This window comes from Acinonyx jubatus, chromosome B4 (genome assembly GCF_027475565.1).
Source record: "Acinonyx jubatus isolate Ajub_Pintada_27869175 chromosome B4, VMU_Ajub_asm_v1.0, whole genome shotgun sequence".
NCBI classification, from domain to species: Eukaryota; Metazoa; Chordata; class Mammalia; order Carnivora; family Felidae; genus Acinonyx; species Acinonyx jubatus.
The window spans coordinates 80910846-80930897 of record NC_069387.1 but is presented as its reverse complement, the minus strand read 5'-3'; the positions used below and the strand labels follow the sequence as shown (position 1 = coordinate 80930897).

Sequence of the window (20052 nt, the reverse complement as noted above, 5' to 3'; positions counted from 1 at the left end):
CTCTCTCTAAATAAACTTAAAATAATAATAATAAAGTGATAATCCCCGAATTTTTATTTCCAATGTAGGCCTCTTTCCCTTAAATTCCAAACCTTTATATCCAGCTGCCTACTTTACATTTTCGCTTTGATATAAGATGTGAAGAAATATATACATACACAATATCAGTACAAAGAAATTCATGTTCTTGGGTGGCTCAGTCAGTTAAGCGTGCAACTCTTGATCTCAGCTCAGGTCTTGATCTCAGGGTTGTGAGTTCAAGCCCCACACTGGACTCCATGCTGGGTGTGGAGCCTACCCAAACAATTTTTAAAAAGAAATTCATTTGAATGATGAAACTTCAGTTTAGTGGTTACCACTTAGAGGAAGAGAGTGGGATGCAATCAGTGGGGAGCTCACAGAGAAATCCAATTCTACAGGTAACCTTTTCTTTCTTAAGCTGGGAGGTGGATATATAGACAATTTGCTGTGTGTCTTAAATATTTCATTATATGTTTTACCACTTCCCCTATACCTTCAGATCTTGTTTTCTTGCTCAACACCCTCAGTCCCTCAGCCACCCTTATTTTTTCCAATCAGTTCTTTTCTGGTTCCCCTTTCTCCCAACTGATGTTGGACTTCTCCATCCACCAATCATGACTGAAGTAGCACTGTAATTTCCATGCTTATATTCCCAAACTAGAGCAAACCAATCCTGCATATTCTTTTCCTAGTACAATTCTTTTTTTTTTTTAATATTTATTTATTTTTGAGAGAGAGAAAGAGACACAGAGCATGAGCAGAGGATGGGCAGGGAAACACAGAATCCACAGCAGGTTCCAAGCTCTGAGCTGTCAGCACAGAGCCTGATGAGAGGCTTGAACCCACAAACCACGGGATCATGACCTGAGCCGAAGTCGGACACTCAACCAACTGAGCCACCCAGGCACCCTCCTAGTACAATTCTTTAATATCTTTCAAAGTATGGTCTGCAGATCACTTGTATCAGAACCACTTGGGGTGTTATTAAAATGCAGAGTCCCAAACTCCACCCTCAAGATCTTTGTTGTTGATGTTTTAGGTAAACTCTCCGCCCAACGTGGGACTGTAACTCGGGACCCCTAAGATCAAGAGTCATATGCTCTATCGACTGAGCCAGCCAGGTGCCCCATACCCTCAAGATCTTTGAATCCTGCTTTTTAGAGGTGACATTAGGAATGAATTTTATTCAGTTGGCAGAAATAATCTTAGGAGATTATTTCATTCATCCCTGACTTTTCAATAAGCCTAGCAATATTTATTTATTCAAAATGTTGAGCACCTGCTGTATGTCAGGCAATATAATTGACCATCTAGACATTGTCTCTGACCTCGTAAGTTTACAGCTGAAGAAACATTTCCCATAGACATACATGGGATGACTTTGGCGGTACCATCTTCGGTGATAAAAACCATTTTGGGAATAAAAAAATAGCAATAAACTTTTTTTTTAATTTAAAAGATTATGTAGTTTGCTTTTAAAAAAGCATTACCTTCTATTTATGGCAAGAGTTATTAGTTTTCCATTTAGAATACTAATTTCATCATATAGAATCCTTTTTCATGATTAATATATATAAAGGTGAATCAATTTAAAGAAAATGACAGTTTTAGATATGACAGAAATACCAACAGAAGTATACAAATGTTTGAAGTTGGGAAGTACTCATCTAGCATTTCAGAGGTAGCTGTGGTATAATAAAAAAAATAGCCGGGCACCTGGGTGGCTCAGTCCACTCTTGATTTTGGCTCATGTCATGATCCCAGGGTTGTGATTGAGCCCCACCTTGGGCTCCCTGCTGAGTGTGGAGTCTGCTTAAGATTCTCTGTCTCTCACCTCTCCCCCTCCACCAGGTCGTGTTCTCTCTCTAAAACAAACAAAAAAAATAGCCAAGATTGATCATGAACTCACTAGATCTAAGTCAGATCATGTCACCGCTGTGCTCCCCCAATGGATTACTATCACTTTATTTTTGTAACAGCTTTACTGAGCTATATTCATATAGCTATAGTTCACTCATGTAAAGTGTACAATTCAGCTGTTTTTAGTATATCTCACAGAGCTGTGCAAGTATCACCAATCACTTTTAGAATGTTTTCATTACCCCTAAAAGAAATCCCATATATTTAACAGTCACTCCTCTCTCCTCCAACCTCCCTATCCCTAGGTAACCATTATTCTCTTTTCTGTCTCTATAATTTGGCCTATTCTGGGCATTTCATGTAAATAGAATCATACAACATGTGTTTTTTGTTTTGTTTTTGAGAGAGGGTACAAGTGAGTGTGGGGCTGAGAGGCTGGGGGAGAGAGAAGTGGGGCTCACACCACGCAGGACTTGAACTCATGAATCGTGAGATGACCTGAGCCAAGTCAGATGCTTAACCGACTGGGCCACCCAGGGACCCTCATACAACATGTGGTCTTTTATGACTAGCTTCTTTCACTTAGCATGTTTCCAGGGTTCATCAATGTGGCACATAGCAGCACTCCATTCCTTTTTATGGCCAAATATTCCTTTGTATGGACATACTATATTTTATTTATCCATTCACAAGTTAATGAACATTTTGATTTTTTCTACTTTTTTTTTTATTGTTTATTTTTGAGAGAGCACAGGCTGGGGAGGGACAGACAAAGGGACAGAGGATCCGAAGTGGGCTCTGCCCTGTCAGTACAAAGTCCTATGAGGGGCTTGAACTTATGAACTGTGAGGTCATGACTTGAGCTGCAGTCAGATGGTCAACCAGGCACCCCTTTTTTATTTACTTATTTTTAAAATTTTTAAGTAGGCTCCACACCCAATGTGGGGCTTGAACTCATTATCAAGAATTGTATACTCTACCAACTGAACCAGTCAGGAACCCTGGTTGTTTCTACTTTTTGGCTGGTATGAATAATGCTGCTATGAACATTTCATGTATAAGTTTTTGTGTGAATATGTATTTCCAGTTTTCTTGGGTATATACTTAGGAATGGAATACCTTGGTCATATGGTAAATTTAACTTTTTGAGGGCTGTGTCCCAAAGTGTCTGTACCATTTCATTCCCACCAGTAGTGTACAAGGGTTCCAACTTTGTCACACATTGTCCAGAACTTGTTATTGTCTTTTTTATTATAGCCATCTTAGTGGGTGTGAAGTAGTATTTCATTGTTTGCCATCACATTTTGAGTGAAGTCCAGGGCCTATAAGGACCCACATGATCTAACTTTGTATACCATAGGTAGATACATAATTTTTTAAATATTATTTTATTTTGAAAGAGAGAACAAGCAGGGGAGGGGCAGAGAGAGAGAGAGAGAGAGAGACAGACTCCCAAGCAGGCTCCATGCCATTAGCTCAGAGCCCGACGCAGGGCTTGAACTCATGAACTGTGAGATCATGACTTGAGTAGAAACCAAGAGTCGGTCACTTAACCAACTGAGCCACCCAGGCACCCCGATACACAATCTCTTATCTGAAGATGACAAATAAAACAGCTCTAAACCAAAGATTTTTGGAACGCATATGGCAAAAAACCTGACACGAAACTCATGTTGGGTAATTTACATGACTGTTCTTGCATTGTGCTGCAGAAATAGTAATGTGTTTTATCCTGGGTGCTGCTCCAGATCCCTCTAAGGATGTTATATATTAAATAGTATATGCTCTATATTACTGTTCTAAAGTAAAAATCAATTCCAAAGCAAGTAAGGTCTTAAGGATTTCATATAAAGTATTATATATCTAAACCACTTCCCCCTAGTTCACTTGAATATAGCCAGATTGCTTTGCTTTTTCTGTGACATGCCAGGCAGTTTCCTGAAGACATTTACACTTGGTATTCCCTCTGCTAGTAAGCTCTTTCCCATTTATTCAAATGGCTTGCTTTCACTTTCTTGTTTTTTGATCAAATGTTATCTATCAACCTTATCAGTATAAGGCCATTTATATAAAACTTAGATGGCTGGCACATAGTAGATACTCAATATTTTTTTTTCCCTCTTTAAAAAAAGTTTTTAATGTTTTATTTTTGATAGAGAGACAGACAGAGTGTGAGCAGGGGAGGGGCAGAGAGACAGAGACACAATCTGAAGTAGGCTCCAGGCTCTGAACTGTCAGCACAAAGCCTGACGTAGGCCTCAAACCCACGAATGTGAGATCATAACCTGAGCCAAAGTCAAACCCTTAACTGAGCCACCCAGGTGCTCCCTTTTTTTCCATTTTTAAAAAATATTTCTTTCTTAGTTTCAGCTCAGGTCATGGTCTCATGATTCAGGAGTTCAAGCTCTGTGTCAGGCTCTGCGCTAATAGTGTAGAGCCTGCTTGGGATTCTCTCTCCTCCTCTCCCTCTCACTGCCCCTCCCCTACTCACACTTTCTTGCTCTCAAAAATAAATAAACTTAACACAGTATTTCTTGAATAAATGTTTTGTTATCACTTAAGCCTCACAAAAATACTATGAAATAAGAATGACCACGTGGGGGCGCCTGGGTGGCTCAGCAGGTTTTAAGCATGACTTTTGGTTTTGGCTCAGGTTATGATCTCACCTTTCCTGTGTTGGAGCCCCACATTGGGCTCTGTCAGAACCTGCTTGGAATGCTCCCTCTTCCTCTCTCTCAAAATAAATTAATAATAATAAAAAAAAATGGCCACCTAAAAACTAGAAAATTGGAGGAGTGCCTGGCTGGCACTCAGTTGGTAGAGCTTGTGACTTGATCTCAGGGTTGTGGGTTGGGCATGGAGCCCACTTAAAAAAAGAAAGAAAAGAAAATTGGAAAGGTTAGGTAACTCATTCAAGGTCACAGAGCTAGAAGCAGAAGATTCACATCTAAGAGTCCACTCTTGGGTTCTTAACCAGACAGCTCTGTTTAATGTGGGGGACTTGGCCTGAGAAATGAAGTGCCAAGCATATCAGCAAGTAACATTTACTGAATGAGTGAATCTAGATTCTAGCCTGTTCTTTCATCCGCTGGTTCAGCTTCCTTTGACAAGCCTATTGGCTTGTTGATGCAGATGAAGTAGACACTCCTCTATACCTAATAGTTACTGAAAGAATAAGCTAAATGTATAAACTAAAGAAAAGAACCAAAGACTGGAATATCCCAGAGACCTCTACCTGGCTTGAATACTTTACAAATGGAGACTAGAGGATACATCCTAAGTGTTAGGGGGGCACTTGGGTGGTTCAGTTGGTTAAGCACTGACTTTGGCTCAGGTCATGATCTCACACCCCACATCAGGCTCTGTGCTGACAGCTCAGAGCCTGGAGCCTGCTTCAGATTTGTCTCTCTCTGTTCCTCCCTTGCTCACACTCTCTTCTTCAAAAATAAGTCCACTCAAACTAGATGGGAGTGGGAGGTGGGGACTCAGATGACTCTACCACCTTTTTTGCAACCAACTGCTACTTTAGTCCACAATAGCTTAAGCACAGCAGGCTGTTCATTTTGCTGTCAACATCTGGAGAACCTTAAGCTGACTTGTGGGTCACTTCTGGTGGCACAGCATGTGATCTTTCCCATACATGGGAGCGATAACCTGATTGTCCACCAGACAAGGCGTGAATTTGAATTATTTGCAACGGGTGTTGGGTTGGGAGGTGGAATGGGGCTATTTTAGGGCCTGAAGCACATGAATAGCTTTTTTATCAGTCATCTCTGGCACTCCAAAATTTCAATGAATTTGAGATTATCTGCAAGTAGAGAAATTGCTAAACCTATTCATAGTCCAGTTAGGCTCTGGAATGTACAATCCCTGGAGACAGGATCATTGTGTATTTTTTAAGATTTTAAGTAACCTATACTTCCAACACGGAGCTTGGATTTTCAACCCCAAGATCAAGAGTTGCACACTGTACTGACTGAGCCAGCCAGGTGCCGCAGGTTCATACTTTTTAAGAATGTATGCATGTGCGCGCGTGTGTGCGCACACACGCACCAAGAATGCACAAATCAGGGGCACCTAAATGGCTAGGCTTGGTAAGGTTACTCTTGATCTTAAAGCGTTGTGGGTTTGAGCCCCAAATTGTTGTAGATTAAAATCTTAAAAAAAAAAAAAAAAAAAGCACAAATCAACTTTTAAACTCCCAGTTCTGCAAAACGGCCTATCCATATTTCAAGAAAAATCCTGGAAGTAGTTATATGGCCTTGATTTAGTATCTGAGCCTGGCATTACTGAACAAGCTACAGTTTTAGAGCACCAGTTTAGCATCCATTTTTACCTCAGTGTTCTATCCAGTGTTTACCTTTGGTGTAAAGGGCCTACAGGAACAAAAGAACAGACAGTATCATGGGCCTCCCCAAAGGATGCAGATATTCTTATCTACATTGTTCTGACAAATTCAGCATTTGCCACTGCTATTTCAGCATATGCATTGGTATGCTGACCATGAGCAAAGTTGGGAGTCAGCAGTTTCTGGGTTTTTTCCCCAGTTGAAGAATTCAATTAACAGGGTTACCTCTGGGGTGCCTGCGTGGCTTAGTTGATTAAGTATCCGACTCTTGATTTCAGCTTAGGTCATGATCTCCTGGTTTCTGGGTTGGAGCCCTGCATCCAGCTCTGTGCTGACAGTGCAGAGCTGGCTTCTAATTCTCCCCACTTCTCTGTTCCTCCCCTGATCACGCATGTGCTAAATAAATATAAACAGCAGGGTGTCTGGGTGGCTCAGTTGAGCGACTCTTGGATTTTAGCTTGGGTCACGGGTCTGAGCCTTGCATCAGGCTCTGTTGCTGACAGAACAGAGCCTGCTTGAGATTTTCTCTCTGCCCCTTCTCAGCTTGTGTGCAAACTTTCCCCCAAAACTAACATTAAGAAATATATAATCTTAAAAAAAGCCACTGCATTGCTCAGTGGGTTAAACATCCAACTCTTTGGCTCTGGTCATGATCTCACCTTTCAGGGAGTTTGAGCCCTGCATCTGCACTGTGCAGAGCCTGCTTGGGATTCTTGGCTCTCCTTTCCCTACTGGCATGCTCTCAAAATAAAACTTAAAAAAAAAGAAAGGTTTCTAAGTGGGGCGCCTGGGTAGCTCAGTTGGTTAAGTGTCCCATTCTTGATTTCAGCTTAGATCATGATCTCACAGTTTGAGCCCTGCATTGGGCTCTGTGCTGACAGTGCAGAGCTTGCCTGGGATTCTCTCACCATTCTACACATGCCATCTCAAAATAAATCAATTAAACTTGTGATCTCCATACGAATGTGGGGCTTGAATTCACAACCCCAAGATCAAGAGTCGCATGCTCCAGTGGCTGAGCCAGCCAGGTGCCCGAAATGTTATTTTAACATCTTTACTTCACAGAGAAATACACCATAGAAAGGCGAAAGCTGGCCAAAAACAAGCCCAGCAGCAGACCAATCCCAAAAAAGGTTAATTTTATAAAAGATCCGAAATACAGATCCTCTGAAAAGCTATCCAAGTTATGTACTTCCTGTTAAAGTCTTTTTATGTCCCCCATTAGAGGTAAACACAACCTTAGTCTAAAGCATCTCCTGATGTACTCCTCACTCGTTTTCCCTTACCCTCCTAGTTCCTTATCCTGTGAGAGAGAAAGAGAGTGAGCACCTGTGAACAAGGGAGGGGAAAACAGGGAGAGAATCCCAAGTAGGCTCGGCATCAGCAGTGCTGAGCCTGATGCAGGGCTCAAATTCACGAAACACGAGATCATGACCTGAGCCGAAACGGAGTCAGACGCCACCGACTGAGCCACCTAGACAGGGCACCCCTCGTCACCCGTTTTTAAGACACCAACTTAATCCACTAGGCATGGTGGCATTGACTTAACACCCAGAGGTACCTTTAACCCTACCCCCACCCCCCACAATGCTATGCAAGTTGGGGAGGCCCAGGATACAAATACAAAAGAAACCAAGTTAAGGTTTTACTTACATGGATAAACTCTCTCCCCCATGAAAAGACCATGTAGCACTCCACACTTGAATGGAAAGTAATTACAGTACTTGTGACACATACAACTCCCACTCTGACAACAGATACACTCAACATGCTATTTATAAAGTACAATCTCTGTTTTATTTTATTTTTCCAGAGAACAGTTTTTCTTCAATCCTTAAGGACTTAACTCTTTACATAGGCTTTGGTGGAGGTCGTGGGGCAGCACCCTGGGGAGGGGAAAAAAACAAAGAATAAATTTTAAAAACATCAATGACAGAATATCCCCTCAAAGAACTTGACAACTACCCTCCCAGCACTGACAATGCACTTGGGCCATAGATACAAGGAAAACTGGTAGGTGCACACCATTCACATTACTCCACCGGAAAGGAACTCTTAACAATTCTTCTTTAGAAGAGACTTCAAAAGCAGACGTTTTACATCTACCATACCTACTTAGGGCTTAATTTGATATTCCCTGGATCTTCATGTTATCTTCTGTCCATCACCCTTCTGCCTCCCACATCTTTTTCAGGATACTTACGGCAGGTCTAAATCTGGGTGGTGGTGTTCGGTCCTTCCGTGCTTCACGAGAGCGATTCCTGACTACCTTGCTGTGAATGGCACAACTCACACAGTAATGCAGTTTCACATACAGCTTGGGAAGCACATAGGCTAAGAGACAGAAAGTAAGAGGCATAACAGTAGATATCATACCCACTTTGCACTTGTTCTCTCCTTCATTCTATCAGTTAAAAACAAAGAGTTAAGTGTCTCTCATGCATAGCTACAAAGTTGCACTTGGAAAGCAACTGTTCAGTTTCTGATAATTTGACACACCTGCATTTTCACAAATGAACACTCCCGGACCCCTACACTAACCCATCTTGTCATCATGGGTACCAAATCCACAGCCTACATGTAATAAACAGAGAATCAATCCAGTTCCTTCAACAGTTGCACCAATCCCACTGTCTGTCCCTTGGGCCCCTTTTCCTTCCCTAGGAAGACTAATTTGTTGTAAGAAAAAGTGACCAAAACCACAGGAAGCCTATTGCTACAAAAAGTCTACCTTTGACCAAATGAGACTACCTTCATTCTTGAAACATTATTCAAAAGACTTAGTCTGTACATTTTCGTAAGTATTCAAACGTTCTTCAACAATCCGTGAAGGTTGCTACATTTATCACATTAGAATCTCACCCTCTAAAGAGCCACAAACGATGACCCAAAGACTGCACTATTATAAAAGACACCGCCCAGTCAAGGGTGAAAAAAAAACCCAAAAAACAAACAAAAAAAGAACAATACATAATAAAAATACCGTTCTCTGTTAACCGTCAACAGTTCTAAAAGTGCATAGAAGGTACCTGGGACGCGGCAGAAACGCGCCGACGAAAAGAGCCTGCAAGTGGGGAAGGGCTGCACCCAAGAGCTCACTCACCGTCGAAGACACTCGCTTCAGAAATGTCCCTGACCGCGGCGGCTTCTACTATGTTCCGGATAACGAACTTCTTAATGGCCTTATCCTTGGGGACGCAACGGGCACAGTTGGTGCAGCGAATAGGCTGCACGTGGCCGCGGCCTTTTTTGGCACGACCATTGTTCCTTCTTTTCTTGGTCTGCATCAGAATGAAGGTCTTTATTATAAAGGGGACGCAACTTTCCCAACCTTAGCCTCCTACCAGCTTCAATCCTCGCCGGCAGCCCCTAAAAAGGCTCCACTGAGACCTTCAGTCCGTCCGCAAATCCCTCCAAGTTCGGAACAAATATACACACTCTGTGTCCTCCCCACCATGGCCCAGGTTTTGAAATCCCCAACCCCCCAAATCTGCTCTTCTCGGTCCTCACCAGGACACCCGCACTCACCACGCGCCACTACTCACCATCTTGGAAACGAGACCCCGAGAGAGGACGTTGAGCTCAGTCCGGCTCTTTTATATAGCACGAAATCCCTCCGCTCACACAGGAAGACTATTTAGGAGACACATACCAAGAACGGCCACCCACTTTACTCAAACTTTCTTTATTATCCCGCGTTTACGCTGCAATCTAGGGTAGAAAGGCGTTTCTCGAGCTTAGTTATCCGTGGCAGACAGTGACCATGGGACTATTTAACCAGCTGGCGGAAGAAAATTAGGGTTATACGTTTCCCACCAAGCACCACGGCACCCTACCCCGGAAGTAATTCTGGGCGTTGTAATTATCCTGTTTTTGCGACGCTATACGCAGATATTGCCCGGGACTAGACCACAAACCGTACTATTAAAGGTCAGAGTTGGCGGGATGCATGGGAGTTGTAGTGCGAAGGTGGCAGGCCCTTGGCTGCGACCACTTAGAACGAAAGCGGAGCTACGCCACCGGGGGACGCTCTCGGCTTATTTCTCTGACAGTCATAGTCCTTGGTGTGGGATTGAGAAACGGAGGACGGGAGTGGGTTGGGGAACAAAACGTTTTGTTAATTCTTCCTTCCAATACGGACAAAACCCTTTGAAGGGCCGTTGGGAAGTACGTGGGTGTTAGGGCTGTTTTTTATTCACTTAAAAAAAAAAATCCCTGGATCCTGTTAGCATAGTGTCAAGCGCTGTAGTAAGCGCTTTATAAATATTAACTCATTTTACCTTCAACAAACCTATAAGGGAGGTACTATTATTATCTTCACTTTGCAGATTGAAAAACTGAGGTGTAGAGCCGTTAAAACTGAGGTTGCCGAAAAGTCACAGAGTTAGTAGGTGGTGTCCTGGCTCCATTCCACTATGCTGCCTCCCACCTAACAACAACAAAAAAATGGATGCTGGTATATAGTCTGGAACAGTAACTTCAACAATTTTGATTCCACCCATAGTAGAAATATATTTTACGTTGGTACTTAATACAAACACAAACACAAATACACAAACCTACAAAACGCAAACACAGACTTCATGAAACAGTACTTGCCTTAGGACGTAAAGTGCAATGATATGTTCTATTTTATACTTTGCTTTAATAAATGTTGACCAAGCCCCACTGAAGTGATTTCATCACTCCCGTGATGAGTTTGGCCTATGGTTGAAACATACTTTCATTCATATAAGTTCCAATTACCTCTGAAGAGTCTTCAGAAAGTCTTCAGCTTTGAGCCGGAATGCTATCCATGGGCGGCCAACCACCCAGTTGTCTCCAAATATGAAAAAATTAGAGTGTCAAGTGGACCTCCCAGAATTCAGACCCAAGATGGTACAGATGGAGATCCACAATTCATTCATGAATCATTCTGGAGTCTGAACACCAGTTACTTTCTCTCAAAAGAAACCCATCGTGTTTGTTTTGTTTTGTTTTTTCTTTTCTTTCAGTTTCTTTTAATCTCTAATCCAATTTATTGGGGTTAAAATTTATTTTCTAACTTTGTTTTGGATTCAGAACAACTATATTCATGGTCTCTCCCAATTTTGAATTTGTTAGTTTTAATGAGGCACAGAAAATGATAGACTTTAGATGGAAGTGTCTTCAATTTTCACTTCAATATAGTCTCATGGGAAACAGAAGGCAGACGTTAGTGTATGGATTGGCAGTGAGATAAAACAGAAAAAAGTGCAGCGTGAAGGGGACAGAAAATAGTTAAGATTTAAGAATCAAGTTAATGTTCCTATCTTGGCTTTTCTTTGGATTTTTATAACTTAGGAGTTTCAGTGGCTGCATTCCCTGGCATAAAGGTATGGACACAGACTTTGGAGTTACACACTCCTGGGTTCAAATCTGGGTTTTGACATTTATTGGCTGATGAGTCTCGGACAAGTTATTTATTCTCTTCTGGGTTTTTATTTCTTCACTAGTAATGTGGTGGATCATTTATTTGTAGGTGGTTTCTACTATTAAATGAATACTTGGCACAGCACTTGGCATTTATGAGATGCTCAGGAAGTGGTAGATCCTATTGTTTTAATCTGTCATGTTATTGTAACTTGTATCTCCCTAGGCATGTAATGTGTTTTGCATATAGTAGGTACTCTACAAATGTTTGATGAATCTCTACTTTGGACGGATAGGCAAGCTGGGCTTTCTGTATCCTGAAGGCACTCCTGGTAGGAAAATCTCCACTTCCCACTGTAGGTCGAAAAATCTGTTCTTCTGTGGGAACAACTTGAGCATTCTTATTTGGCTTCCTCTTAGTCTTAGACTTGTTCACCTTCAAAACGTTTAGTAGTTAGTACAATATACAGCAAGGAGGCCCCCCTTCCTCCCAGCAGAAAGTTACAGCAAAGGAAGTCTACAAAAACAACCAAGGGTGTTAAATTACTCATGTTTATTTATAACAGACCTTCAGCCAGTACAGTACAAAACTTACAGTAGTATATCTCCGTTACACAAATATTTACTTACAATATATTACATATACAAAATGCTTTGCAGTAAGTCTCAAAAGCTAGTTTAACTCCCCTTGAGAAAGGAGAAAAACTCTTTAAAAAAGGGGGTTGGAGGAAACCAAAGGAAGAGGAGGAGGTGAAAGGGTAAGGTCCAAGGAGACACCAAGCATAGGCTACAAATGAAACCCTGGGAGAGAAAGAGAAGAGAGGTGGTATTGCACTTGCTTCTGTGTTTTATTTTTTTTTCTTTTTGTTCTTCATAACTTCTGATTAAAAATATATATAATATATATATATATTATGTACACAAAGAAAGAAGCTGCTGGAAGTATTACAAAATCCCATCCACAGCTTGGACACTGACACAAAAGAAACAAAGGTCTGGAAAAATGTCTATTTAGAAACTTTTTGTGTGTGGTGTTGGTTTTGAATATCAGTATAAAAGGAAAACACCTCTTTTCTCCATGTGGGTTTCAATGTGGGTTTTTTTTTTTCTTTTTCTTTACTTTTTTTTTTTATGCAAAAGGAGCTGGGAGAGAGCATGAGGATGTTTGAGGTTCCAGAGTTGGAAGGCTCTGGAAAGTAGGATTTTGTACCTAAGACCCTGGTTAAAGTGCAGTGATGGTCTGGAGAGAGACAGAGTGCCCTTCTCTCCCCTCCTTAGCACCTGGTCTTGCCCTTCCAGTCTCTGCTCTCATGGGCTCAGAGTATAGCCTCAGAGCATAGTCCTTCATGTTCCAGGAGGTTACAGGTGCCAGAGCTGACTGGGGGAGGGGATTGGGGCACCCTAAGGCTCTGATACCTCAGAAGGGACTAGTCCTTATGAGGTGTCACCAAGTACACAGCAGACGCAGAAGAGGTGGTGAGGGGTAAGTTTAACAGGAAGGGGCTCAATAACCAGAACAGTTGAGGAGAACCCTAGATATTAATCTCAGCTCTGCTGCCATCCTGAAACAAGGAGCCAGTTCCCTAGGGTGCTGTTGAGAAGACTCTCCCCTTATCTAGAGACCACTCTCCTTCCAGTTAACTCCCCCATCCTCTGCCCTTGGCAGCATCTGTTTATTGCTACATTGGGAGGAACAATCAACCCACAATGCCCCTTCCTGACAATCTGGTTCTCTCAGGGAGACTACATAATGGGGGAGAAAAAGGAGGAAAAAGAGGAGAAGTTTTTCTAGGGTCTCCCTTCCCATAAGAGGGTAAGGTAGACTCTTCTTAGAGCCCTTTGGAGCCCCAATCCCAGGGTCTGTTCCTTAGCCAACCCTTCACCATCCCCCTAAATTATCCCTGATAGGGAGTGAGAAAAGTAGGAGGCAAAAGAGCCAATAAGGAAAGGACATATGGAAAGAAAGATGGAAGGGAAGAGAAAAGGAGAGAGAGAGAGGACCAAGCGTTACAACTTGTGAGGTGTTGTGTTTGGTTTTTACTTTCTTTTTTTTCTTTTTTTCTTTAAATATAGAAAAACAGCCTTTGGTTTGAATCTCAAGGAAGCAGAGAATGGGATAGCTGTGGCCTGGGGGCAGAAAACGCTTGTAGAAAGAGACCTCCACTTGCAGTAGAGCTATCTCCTCCTGCCCCCTTCTCACTAACTAGGTTACCCAAAAAGCCAGGGGGTCTCTGCTGTAGCCAGGAGGAGAGTGCCCCCTCCTGCCCTACATCTGGGAACTGAGTATAGAAGGGGGCAGTAAAGGATGACCCCCAGTTCAGTTGTGCCCATCCCATTCTTGCCGGGACAAGAATGGAATAAGGTGAGGGGCAAATGCCCTTCCTCATCCTGGGATAATTTTTTGGTTATACTGAAAATTAGAAGAGAGAAAAGAGACACCCTTTTCTCCCTGCCACTGATCTTAAGAACAGGGCCCAGAAGCCTGGGAATGAGGGTGAATCTTGCAGGGGGTTGCGGGGAGAAGAAGAAGGCAGCATGACTGAGGGGTTGAGATGCCCCTTGTCATCAGGCAGCAACCCACTAGTTTCTCATAGGACAAGGACTGTAGGAGCCCCTGAGAGCCTAGGAAGGTCACTAGAGTGAAGAAGTTTAGAGGTGGAAGAGAAAGAGAAGAATTTTAAACCACCCCCTTCCCATGCCCTGGTTCCCAATTAGGCACCTGTGGCTCCCAACGTGTCAGAGACAGGATTGCAGACCTAGCCTTGGCCCCTGAGAATATAAAATTGGGGCACTCCAAGGAGAGAAAAACCACCACTGAGTAGACGAGGAGGTTGAAGAGAGTAGCTGTGTTGGGGGTTGTTTGAGGAGAGAAGAGATAGATCACATCCCAGAGGGAGATTCCCGAATGTGGGCTTTGGGGAACTCACGTTACTAGGGGAACATCAAGAGGACCCTCAGTCCCACAGTGCCTGGGGAGAATTTCTTCAGCCCCTCCTACTTCCAAATGAGGAAAGCTTCATTTTTTCAAGCATAGTGCAAGCTGCCTAAAGTGAGAGGGCACAAGAGGTATGGAGTACCAGGTTGGAGGGTCCCAGAGAGGAGATATAATGCCACAGAGCAAACGGAGGGCCAGAGGGAGCTATCAGCATCAAAACTGAAGAATCAGATAAAGCAAAAGGTGAGGAATTAACACAAGAAGCTCAGAACTCTTAGGACTAAGAGGAGCTTCCTACCCCTAGGGCTGTTAGAGAAAGCTGGATCAAAGAAAAAAAAATGAGGTCTAAAGTGGAAAGGGACTGTGGGCAGGAGGGTGGGGGAAGTGGCAAGCGACTGATACAAGTTAAGAGAAAAAAGCAAAAGAAACATCCACAAATTGTATTAATAAATAACTCTGAATATGCTGGGATGAGAGGAGAAGAGGAAAAGGAGAAATGTAAGCAAAAAAGCCTGTTTCATCACAATGCTTAAATCAGTCAGGGTAGAGGAGAATAGGTGAAGAGGGGTCAGGGTCAAGTATGAAGTCAGGTAGCCAGTGGTGGGGGCTACCGAGCAAAACTCCTTGGGATGTAGTGGGGACAGAGCTAGACTCGTGTAGGCAGGGCAGTGGAGTGGCGGACTGAGGGGAGGGCAGCAGGTGGCTAGCCCACCTTGTGCTCCCCCCGGACAATGTGAGAAGAGAATTCGTACCGGTCCTGGCTGTGGTAACCACAGATGTTACACTCGAAAGGGTCTCTGAAGCCATGGCAGCCCATGTGGATGGTGAACATGACATGGTCCAGAAAAAGGATTCGGCAGTGCTCACACTTGAAGGCTTTCACGGGCTCACCACTCTCGCCCACCACCCGGAGCACTTCCTTGGAGGGGCCTGGGGTGCCCCGTAGTAACCCCTCCTGCGGCTTGGGGTCCTCTTTGGCGTAGGCAGGACTGGGCCGGCCCACCACAATGGTGGGAGGTGGCTGGGGTGGGGGACCCTGAGGGAGGGATACCACCCCCCCAACCCGATCTTCGTGGTTGCTCTCTGTATCTGTGGAGTCTTGGCAGCCATTGCTGGGGGATGCCCCAGGGTCGGTCAGGGGGCCTCGGGCCCGGTAGAGGAGGGGACCTCCATCGGCCAGGTCCTCGGGTCCCTCACCTGCTTCTCGGGACCCTGGAAGCTCCAGTCGGCCGGGGAGGGGCTGCATCTGGGTGTAGACAGAGCTGATGACGGGTGTGAGTTCTGAGATGCAATTGGTAGGTGGAAGGCGGAGGGGACGCAGATGCTCTGCCCCCACAAAGGCCAGAGAACCTCCAAAGCCAGGCTCCAGGCCATGATGTGCTACCAACTCCACATCCTTCTCATAGCCACCCGAGTTCACATCATAGGGGATGTCTGAGAGGCTGAAACGCATCTGCTTTTCACCTGTGGAGAAGAGGACCTCAGCAGAGCTGGGTTTGGAGAATTCCCAAGCTCCTCCAGGATTACTTCTTTGTTTTCTTACCATGGGGATGGCTGTAATATTATTTACCACCCCTCATTTACTTCCCTCAAGGTCAGGTCCTCTTTGGGGCCACTCCCCAACTCCAGGCTATAATCTTAGGGAAGGACTCAGTCCCAGCCCACTGATCTTTAAAACTTCCTTCATTACTCTTTATAAAGCTAGAGAGTGAACAATCAAGGCCAGATGGGTGGACCCCACACCCACACCTCCTCCCTCTGACACTAAGAGTCATTCTCTCAGTTTCCACAGGCTGAAGTCCTTGCTATTCTCAAAACCTGGAAGAACCTGAGCTCCCTGACCCCTTCCTCTTACAACTACCACAAGACCCCTCAACACTGACCCCTCTCCATCCTCCTGAGGTACCTTCTCCCTCTTCACTCCCCTCCTGTTCTCTGGGGATGTTTTCTGAGCACCAGAGACTACCAGACCACTTTTCCAAATCAAATCTCCAGACCTAGCTGGTCAAATGGCTACCAGAGCTCAGATTTAGATGAGCTGTGGCTTAAAGCTGATGTCTTCTCTCCAACAGGATTCTTACCTACGAACTTCTGGGGGGTGGAACGCTTGCGTTTGGTGAGGCTGTTGGCCAGCCGATCAATGAAGGTTGGCCGCTCAGAGGATGAGTGCAACATGGAGTCTGGCACCATCTCCAGGTCACGTATCTCATCACCTGGGGAGAAGGAGGTGGAGATAAGTAATAGCTGAATGGGGGTAGCATTAGCCCAGCAGCCTTTGCCTGGAGAAAATCAGCAGGTTGGTAGCCAAGGAAGGTCATACCCGATACCTGGAAAACTAGGTTCTGCTCACTCCCCGCCCATCCAGAGCTCATCCTAGCAACATTTCAAGTAACTTGAGGACAATTATGTACATGTGACCCTTGATTTTATACTTCCTTGTGTTTTCTCTCTCCCATTACACTGAGGACATAGATCAAATCCTCTCTGACCCCTGGATCTCCCTGCAGCACCTACCACAGGGCTTTGCACCGACTGGAGGGCTTGGCAGATTTACTGAGGTAACTGTCCTTTTTCCACAGATCGCATCCCTTTGTGAAGAGGGGGTAGATGCTGGAATCATCCTGGTCCTGCACTCCCTCTGACCCAGCCCTCAGCTCCCCCACAGGCCTGCCTACAGCCCTACCTGCTTGGCCAGCCAGAGCTTGGGCTTCAGTGCTGAGACTCTGTAGGTAGTTGTGGCACCGCTCTTTGTGCTCCTCCAGGGTACTCTGCTGTTTGTAGCTCCGGCCACAGTAGTTACACTTGTAGGGCTTGCCTACCGTGGGAGAGGAGACTGTGGAGGAGACGGGAGACGGATGGCATGAGTTACTTCTCCCTGTACCCTGGCTCTACAAAACCATCCAGGAGCAAAGGCTCATGGGCTTGAGGAGAAAGGGATGTCGCTCAGGTGAGTTCGGCTTGTCTTTCCTTCCCTGACTCCAGCTGCAAGCATGGACAGATAACCGAACTGTGGAGAAGAGGGCCAGTGCGCAGCTATGGGAGGACAGAGGGGAGCCAGGGCATATAGCTTTGGACTGCTGGTGGGCCTCACGATGGCCAAACTGCTGCTAAAAACGGAAGGGAGGACCCAGGGACTTTGTAGGGGATCGTCCCTGGCAGGCAGGCTGGCCCCACCCCAGGATCTCAGATTCTGGGGCCCAGACTGTGGTTTAACCTTTCCATGTGGCAAGCGGGTGTAAGTGCTGTTTATCAGACAAGGGGATTTTTTGCTTATGAGTTATCTGCTTCGGTTTGAGGGAAATTGGTGACCTGGGGTGACAGAAATGAGAGCCTTTAGATCTGTCAATGGGGGGGAGGGACAGTTCTCACTGACCTTTACTTACACTTTTACCTCTATCCTTAGCCTAGTTTTACTGCTTTTCTTCCTTCCTTTCTTCCTTCCTTCCTTCCTTCCTTCCTTCCTTCCTTCCTTCCTCCCTCCCTCCCTCCCTCCCTCCCTTTCCCCCTCTCTTTCTTTCTTCCTCCCTTCCTCCCTCCCCCCCGCCCTCCCTTTCTCCCTCTTTCTTTCTTCCTTCCTCCCTCCCTCCCTTCCTCTCTCCCTCTCTCTCTCTCCCTCTCTTTCTTTCTTCCTTTCTTTCAGATTTTATTTTTAAGTAATCTGGGGCTAGAACTTACAGCCCCAAGATCAAGAGTCACATGCTTCACCAGCTGAGCCAGCCAGGCGCCTCTACTGCTTATTTTTCTGTCCCTCTACACTGAGATACCAAGAGAGCCCCAGAACAACTATCACTGATAGAGAAATTCCGAGAAGAGAAAAAGAATAAAAGGACAGAGAGGAGAATAAAGGAGATGAGTAAAAGGAACAGAAACAACAACTTTGAGGGCCTTTAAAATTTTTTTAAAAATAAAGAACAAGTTATAAAGATTTTTTCTGGGGTGTCTGGCTGGCTTAGTTGGGAGAGTATGCGACCCTTCATCTCAGTGTTGTGAGTTCAAGCCCCATGGTGACTGTACAGATTACTTAAAGAAAAAAAAGAAGATTTTGTTTCTACTGAAGAAGTCAGGAAAACTGAGATGGACACTTCATTTAAAGACAACTTTTGAGAGATGATATTTGTGACAGGAGAAGGAAAGTGAGAGAAACAAGGTACTGTATATTTTATTTTATGTATCTTGCTACTATTGAGCAGGAAGATAGGAGGTGTCTCCAGGAGGCTGGTAATACTAGCCGCGCGGCCCTTAAACACACACACTCACACACACACACACACACACACACACACCCATAAACTGGGCCTTGATTCAATCAGTCTAATGCCATTTTGACCTTGCTCTGTAAATCCTAGTATTTGGGAGATGAGGTGAATGCCATGGTCCCTGTCCACTCAAGACTTTGGGGGAAATGGTTTAACATCTGGGAGAGGAGCCCCTTTTTTCATTATAGTGTGGGTTATAACAGAAAGCATATCACAGAGATGGGACCCAGTGGTATACCTGTGTCTAATTCTGTCCCTAATAAGTCTCCTACAGAACAACATCCAAAATTTACCCAGCTGGCCTCATTGCTATTGGTTCAAGAATTCTAGGGAGAAGCCATCCTTGTTCCAAACCAGCAGGGGGAGCCGCCCCTTTTCTGAAGAAAAGGAGTAGGATTCTTTGACACAGAACATTTATAGGGGTCCAGGAAGGCTGCAGGATAGCTCTGTGACCAGCAAATCTTTTTTTTTTCTTCCTTTCTTTCTCCCCCAGAGTTTCAGTATCCTTGTCAGCAAAACAAGGATAATGCCATCTACCTTAGAGGCGTTATGAGGATCACATGAAAAAACAAGCAAAATGCTTTGTGGATTATAAAGCCTGAATCAACGATGACCTTTCTCCCTGTTTCTCTACTCACCTCCAAGGTGAGAGAACCTAGAACACAGTAGGTGGCTGGGAAAAGGGTGATGAGGTGATTGCTCTGTCCCCTTACATCCTGGCCTGAGAGAGTTTGGGAAAAGAGAAAAATAGCAAGGAACATTTCCAAGGACAAATCCTACTAATTTTTTCCCTCTGCCCTTCTTCCAGCCTTTCCCCACTCTTGAGCTCCTCCTTCCTGCCAGCGTGACTCCCGGCCTCTTCACAAGGCCAAGTCAAAAACTTAAAATTTAGTAAGATGCTTCAAAAGTGCTATCTGTCCAGCTGATTCAGACAGATGTCGACTCAAACCGTCTTGGCTGGGGTAGGAAACCCGGGTAGTCTGGTTCGCTGGCACTGATCCAAACACTACCCTCTAGACACCCTCATGACTTGTTCTTGCCTCTGGGAAGGTGACAACCTCTTGGGATGGGGAACAGAGGTTTTTCCTAGGCTACCTTTCTCCCAGTTTGGAGGACCATGGCTATTTTCAGGAACCAGTAGGAAGTAAAGGAGAGGACAGAGAGTGGTTGTCCGAGACGTCTGGTATTCTGGAGGGAGGTGATGATGGTGATGAGTGTGGGGCCTCGAGCACAGGGGAGTA

General features: G+C 44.6%; 2 protein-coding genes and 1 long non-coding RNA gene across 17 annotated transcripts in view; 1 reads left to right on the top strand and 2 right to left on the bottom strand.

Moving 5' to 3' along the window:
• Positions 1–8003: 8003 nt before the first annotated feature.
• Positions 8004–9931, bottom strand: RPS26 (ribosomal protein S26). Its single transcript, XM_015085160.3, has 4 exons — positions 9775–9931; positions 9333–9510; positions 8433–8563; positions 8004–8115 (listed from the first exon to the last, which is right to left on the bottom strand). Exons 1-4 carry the CDS (start codon positions 9775–9777, stop codon positions 8080–8082), a joined length of 348 nt encoding a protein of 115 aa, XP_014940646.1. The 5' UTR covers positions 9778–9931; the 3' UTR covers positions 8004–8079.
• A 126-nt stretch (positions 9932–10057) lies between these two features.
• The window catches only part of LOC113602854 (uncharacterized), a 24105-nt gene continuing 14110 nt past the window's right edge, over positions 10058–20052 (top strand). For 4 of the 6 annotated variants that reach the window (XR_008300284.1, XR_008300282.1, XR_008300281.1 and 1 more), the window contains exons 1-5: positions 15397–16457; positions 16628–16751; positions 17135–17502; positions 18196–18702; positions 19305–19456. This is a non-coding gene — a long non-coding RNA (uncharacterized LOC113602854). Of the gene's footprint in view, positions 10148–15396; positions 16458–16627; positions 16752–17134; positions 17503–18195; positions 18703–19304; positions 19457–20052 lie in introns of those variants that run through there. The other 2 variants (XR_008300280.1, XR_008300283.1) reach the window with 2 other exon arrangements.
• IKZF4 (IKAROS family zinc finger 4) overlaps positions 12718–20052 on the bottom strand; it is a 25878-nt gene continuing 18543 nt past the window's right edge. For all 10 annotated transcript variants that reach the window (XM_053226363.1, XM_027071513.2, XM_027071514.2 and 7 more), the window contains 3 exons: positions 17239–17388; positions 16637–16768; positions 12718–16019 (listed from right to left, as the gene is read on the bottom strand). In XM_053226363.1, the coding sequence (XP_053082338.1) occupies positions 15259–16019; positions 16637–16768; positions 17239–17388 (1043 nt within the window). In that variant the 3' untranslated portion in view covers positions 12718–15258. The remainder of the gene's footprint in view (positions 16020–16636; positions 16769–17238; positions 17389–20052) is intronic.